Raw genomic sequence first — 6,355 nt, 5'->3', positions numbered from 1 at the left:
TGGATTGGTTTCTGTCATCTTAAGTAGTAAGTCGTTGATATCTAACTGTAAACCCTCATCGAAGATAGCGGGTAAAGGAGAGCTGGCCCAGCACGTCCGTTCAGCTGTAATGACAGAGACGTGACTGGATTGTTTAATTTTTATACGACAATTCTTTACTTATAAAGATATTTTTCGCTGAAATTTACTGATTGTCAAAGTCATGTGATTCACTATGGTGGTTCGAGAACACAATTAATTCGTAGTGCATTTCTTTTAGAACATAAATGAAAATTAAAAAAATCCCACCTGCGCTTTCTCAAAGAAACTTTTACAGTGTGTTGTACTACTTTTGGGACAAATTATATCAAATTTATAGAAAACTTCATCGCCTCTAACTCAAAATATGGACAATTTTATGTTTAGGGCGTCTTGAAATCTTTTGACAGCTTCCGAAGTTCTCATTTTCAACCTTTTTTTAGCTGGATCAAATCACTACTTTCCTTTAAAATTCTGGACCCAAATTTTTTTACAGTGTAATTTCATCCCCCTACTTGTAATTTGAGGCATTGAACATGGAGAAATAAATTTGGAAGGGGTATAAAAATTAATGACAAGTAACCCACTGTCAACACTAGAGACTATATAATCAAGGGACGACAACGGTGGTCTCGGACCTGGTGGAGTTGACCAGTGCTTCGAAAAACATCGCTCAGTCATTTTGAAATTCAAATTACAGTAACACATTGCTTAAGCGGAGGATGACAATCATGACACCTTCAAAGCGACATAGGATTGAGCAAGAACGTATTGACTTCTATTTCACTATTTCACCAAACAGGAAGTAATACTCTATAGACTATAACACTCTCATGAAAACAGTTCCATGGCAATATTATTTACCTACGAAAACATGTTTAACCCCAAACGCCATTTTTATGATTGATATGGACTATATAAAATTGCTGTTTGGTGTGAACCAAGCTTTGCGTTGAAGACCAAACTAGAACCTTTAATAGTTTACTTTTATAAATTGTGACTTGGATAGACAGTTGTCTTTGGTACTTACATGTATATGAGATCCAGTTATATCTATCTACAAGATTGAGAACACATTTTTTAGTAATAAATTTAAAACATATTTAATTACTAAATTAAACGATACTTACCTTGGTTAAAGTTGAAGTTTAATTTGAATTCTATGTAGTCATAGAATCACTGAAGTGATCAGATGAGAAGCACTGCGCAACCGCAACCTCAGTCTTTAAAGATACAAATTTTTTGATGATAAAAGCCAAGTGGTACTCTACCAATAGCATATATATATAAGCCCTATCAACTACACACCTGTAGGGAGGGTGGTGGCATCTGATCACTTCAGTGATTCTATGACTTCACAGAATTCAAATTAAACTTCAACTTTAACCAAGGTAAGTATCGTTTAATTTAGTAATTCTATTACGTCATATCACTTCCGCCATCAGATGAGATTTTAAAGCACACTCAAAAAATTTTCAATAGTAACTTTTATATATATAAATGTAAACAATCAGTTATTCAACACATTTACATCAAAACTATTAGAATTTATAATTCTCTTGTTATAGAAAGTAGCAAAAGTATTCACATTTGTCCAACCCGCTTTACTCATAATATCAGCTAAAGAAACATTGTACAGTTTAGCTTTAGACGTAGCTGCAGATCTCACTGAATGAGCACTCAATTGTCGAGTGTCTATACCCGATTTTTGCAAAACTACTTTAATCCAACGGGAAATAGTGCTGCAAGTAACTGCTTTATGCGGCTTAATGTAACTGATAAGCAACTGCTTAGTGTGAACACGCAAAATTTTAGTACGTTTAATATATTCTTTCAAAACAGTATATACACACAACCTCCTATCTGGAGGAAAAGCTCTCAGTTTGACATCTGGATTCTTATATCCTGGTCTAGACTGTTTTAATAAAACATCTAAATGAAAAACAAATTCATCCCTCAATTTTTCCATACAGTCAACACTTAAAAACTTCAGTGTTTGTACACGAGTAGCATTTGTTAATGCTATCAACATAACGAGCTTCAACGTTACTTCTTGTAAAGTTAACATATTTACAGGTGAAAGCTTTCTCAAGTAGTTCAAAACTAATGATACATCCCATACACAAATGTTCTTAGATTTTGTAGGTCTAAGATTATAAACTCCTTTCATGAATCTGACTACTAAAGGATGTGCTCCTACAAGGACATTATCTATCACTAAACCTAGTGCAGAAAGAGCAGATCTTGCTGTATTTATGGAACTGTAGCCAAGACCATTTTCATATAAAATAGTCAAATAATCAAGCACTATATTTATAGAAATTTGAATTTCACTAATTTTCCTTTCACGACAGTAAGAAAACCACTTTTTGACAAATACTTTGTACTGTTTTTTAGTGCTTTTTCTCCAAGAGCATAACATGATGCTGGCAGTTTTTGTCGAAATTCCTCTGTCAATAAACTGTTTCCTGATACATGACATATCATTAGATTCAATGTTTTGTTCAATGGATTGACAGTGTCTTTGTAAGGAAGAGTCAGTAGATCTTTCCTTGCTATAACCAGTATGGGTGTATCGATTAACATCTGCATCACCAGAGTAAACCATGCTTGAGTCGGCCATAACGGCGCTACTAAAATAACTGTTGTCTTGTCTTTCAAGATCTTCTGTACACATCTGCCTAGTAAACTGAAAGGAGGTAATAAATAGCATTTAAAGTCACTCCAGTCTATAGAAAAAGCATCTATAAAACTAGCATCAGGGTCAGGTTTCCATGAACAAAACCTTTTCAATTGTGAGTTTAGGCGAGATGCAAATAAATCAATTTGGGGTTCACCCCACAGTTCACATATATCACAAAAAATGTCTTTGTTTAACTGCCATTCAACTTGATCATTGAACTTTCTAGATTCAGCATCAGCAATAGTATTTTCAGTTCCAGCAATGTGGCTAGCAGTGAGCCACACATTGTGTTTCTTTGCCCAAAACCAAATAGATTTTGCAATAGTGTTACAACATATTGACTTAATTCCACATTTTATTGACATAGCTTACTGCTGTAGTATTGTCAGTTAATATTTTCACATGTGTAAATCATTTTAATTGAGATTCAAATGATTTCAAACCATACAAAATTGCTAGTAATTCTAAATAATTTATATGATATTTTTGTTCATCAGGGGTCCATCTACCTCCTGTTTTGTTGTCAATAAGTACTGCTCCCCAGCCAGAGAGTGAAGCATCAGTTTGTAAAATAATTTGTGGATTAACTCTGTCCAAAACTCTGGACTGTGTATAAATATTACATGACCACCAAATAATTTCTTTTTTTCATTTTATCAGTTATTTCCATATTGACATCAAATTTGCCCTTAGCCATCGTTAAGGCATGTATTTTTTCTATTTCAATATCTCTATAATACAGTTGACCATCATCAACAGCAGAAAAACTTGAGATTATCAAGCCTATATAACTAGCAACTTCTCTTATTTTAGAGTTTTGTTTTGAAAGTAATTTTTGACTTTCTTCATGTATCATTTCTTTTTTGTCTAGTGTTAAAGTGACAATCATTTTTTCAGAGTCTATCAAAAACCCTAAAAATTGAATTTTCTTTGTAGGTATAAGAACAGATTTTTTCTCATGTACTATGAATCCCAAATCAGATACCAATTTCACAGTATCTTGGATATTTAGACTACACTCTGCAATTGTATCGCCTATCAATAAAGAATCATCAATATAACCTATATTGATATGACCTGATCTGCGGAGTGTAGCATATACCACTTTCATAAGTTTTGTGAATAAACGTGGTGCACTTGCCAACCCATTTGGTAAGCAAGTATATTGATAAATAGAACCTTTCCAAATAAATCTCAAATATTTTTGATATTGCTCATCAATGGGCACTGAATAATAAGCATGACGCAGATCGACACTAGCCATGTAACAATTTTGTTTTATCAAATGCAATGCCATTTCAGAAGTGTCCATTTTAAAATGGTGATACTCTACATGTTCATTTAACTTTTTTAAATTTAGTATCATCCGATATTCACCATTCTTTTTTGGTGTCACAAATATTGGTGAAATATATTCTCCTTCAATAGATTTTACCTTTTCAATTACTTTAATATTCAGTAAATTTTGAATTTCTGCATCTATTATTTTAGTATTATTATCATTTGCTACTATATTTCTAATAGTTGCTTGATTTTGAATAGGATGTATACCATCAATAAACTCAATGGGACATTTATGAGCAATATCTAAAATAGTACTGTCTGAAGTAATATCTTCCCATTTATTTATAAAATTTTTCAATCTACCTGCTACAAAATTTATACTCACAACATCAGGTTTTAATATCTGTATTTGTTGTGAGTCCACCTGGAGGTTTTTGATTCTCCAGTCTTATCTGAGCCTGCACGAGATGCTCTACCACGGCCGATACCTCTACCACGGCCTGTGCCTCTACCAGAGATCCTAAAATACCAAGGTCTACGACCGCCTCTATTAAAGCCACTGTTGAAACCTTCCCTTCCTCGGATTTTATTTGATATTCTACTACACTTGCCAATATCATCAACAGTTTTGACCACATCACCACCAAATAGGTTTTTATCATAAGGGACTGTAGCATTCAGCAAATGTCCATATTCACCAATAATATCATACTTCATGAGAGTTCTTCTCATCAAGCATACTAATCTGTTAGCATGCCCCATCAGAGCGAGTGAATCCATACAGTCGTCTAACATATTACTATGCTCAGTACACTCCTCTTTCTCTAACATTAAATCTAGTTTATTAATAACTTTAGCCATGACAGTAGCTGTCTTCACAACTACAGACTGAATAGTTTTCATTTTGTTATCGACTGTTTTAGTCTCGGGACTTAAAATATCCCAAATAAACTGGTCAGTTTGAACAGTAACGAGACCGTCACAATTTTGTGGTCTCTGAAGTTTCTCATCTTTCATGAGATCTGAAAATCTCTCAGAAGAAATCCCATTTCTAAAAATATCAGTTATATTATTAGCCAACTGTTCATTAATAGATGGTGCATACTTTTCACCAGACCTAAATTCTTTGCTCATGCTAGCAAATCTTGTCTCTTCACAAGAGTCAGATTTTTGTTTCTTACTAGGGGGTTCATTCCTTTTTTCATTATCTGCTTGGACCTCGTCACAAGCGTCATCATAACAACCAGACTCGTTTTGATTTTCATCATCATATTGATATTCATCATCATAAAGAGCGTTTATTCTCTTGTGCATGTTATCAACCCTACTGTTGGTTTTTACTTGTTCAGATCTTATCTGCTTCAAAATATCTAGCATTTCATTGTTATTATTAGCGTCACCACTGACACTACTAGTACTAGACTTTGCTTTAGAAGTGGACGGCGTACTCGAGGAAGGGGGCTTCCCCTGAGAAGCAGACTTGGACGAAGCCTTAGAAGTTTTCGACCTTGTTTTAGCCTCCTTTGGTTTATCAAAGAGTAAAGCATCTTCATCCTCTAATCTTAAATAGTCACCGTCTACACTTGATGCCTTCTTATCAGGCGTTTTCTCTGATTTCTTATCACGAGACTGTATCATGGCGTCCGCCATATTTGTTTACAGAATAGTAATCTCAAACCCACACGAGAATGAAATTAAATTCTATAAAAAATTATAAGCCAGATTTAATCACATTAAATCTTCAATAAATTTATTAATTGACTCCCTCGAAGTCATATAATTAAATAACAAATCAATTTTCAAGGTTGCAATACGAGGTTACTAACACACGTCAGTCCTCAACGAAAGTTGACAGTACACTGAGGTTGCGGTTGCGCAGTGCTTCTCATCTGATGGCGGAAGTGATATGACGTAATAGAATTCTGTAATATCTGATAATATGTATCAGTTATTTGTGATTTGTCATTTGATGTGTACTTTCTGATAATGTCAGTATCAGCATGATCAGATGATTGGTTGTGATAAAAAAAAATGAGGCAGCTTGCAATTGTCATGTGCAGGTACACCACATGTGGATCTTCTTTCCTCTCTCATTTATAAAATTGTGAATGATATTTATCACAGAAACACACCAGGTTTTTGGTGAATGAAACACTTGTCATATTAAATTAAAGTCAGAGGTGGAGTTAGAGGGTTTTTCAGGGGACCTGGGCCACCCCTCTTGTAGGAAAATTTTTGTTCTTTTCATGGGGAATCACTGAAGCATGACTGGAGTTAGCCCCTTCTTAGGCAGTCAGTGGGCTTCCGCTTATGAAAATTTTCTGGATCCACCACTGAAAGTTTGAGTAAAGATAGATAAGAATTTATGAC

At 34.3% G+C, this 6,355-nt stretch overlaps 2 protein-coding genes across 2 annotated transcripts; both read right to left on the bottom strand.

The window, feature by feature from the left end:
- Positions 1-1,528: 1,528 nt before the first annotated feature.
- LOC139482977 (uncharacterized) lies at positions 1,529-5,094 on the bottom strand. The gene is made up of 2 exons (XM_071267008.1): positions 4,371-5,094; positions 1,529-2,707 (listed from the first exon to the last, which is right to left on the bottom strand). Exon 2 carries the CDS (start codon positions 2,693-2,695, stop codon positions 1,529-1,531), a length of 1,167 nt encoding a protein of 388 aa, XP_071123109.1. The 5' UTR covers positions 2,696-2,707; positions 4,371-5,094.
- Positions 4,382-5,635, bottom strand: LOC139482976 (uncharacterized). The gene has a single exon (XM_071267007.1). The coding sequence runs from the start codon at positions 5,633-5,635 to the stop codon at positions 4,382-4,384; it is 1,254 nt and encodes a 417-aa protein (XP_071123108.1).
- Between the last annotated feature and the right edge of the window lie 720 nt (positions 5,636-6,355).

The sequence above is a fragment of the Mytilus edulis genome, chromosome 7 (assembly GCF_963676685.1).
Source record: "Mytilus edulis chromosome 7, xbMytEdul2.2, whole genome shotgun sequence".
Taxonomy (NCBI): Eukaryota; Metazoa; Mollusca; class Bivalvia; order Mytilida; family Mytilidae; genus Mytilus; species Mytilus edulis.
Note: the sequence above shows the minus strand (reverse complement) of the source record. Positions and strands in the feature narration are given on the sequence as shown.

Excerpts from the sequence above, each read along its gene's own strand:
- LOC139482977 (XM_071267008.1), bottom strand. The coding sequence starts at position 2,695 with ATGTGTACAGAAGATCTTGAAAGACAAGACAACAGTTATTTTAGTAGC.
- LOC139482976 (XM_071267007.1), bottom strand. The coding sequence starts at position 5,635 with ATGGCGGACGCCATGATACAGTCTCGTGATAAGAAATCAGAGAAAACG.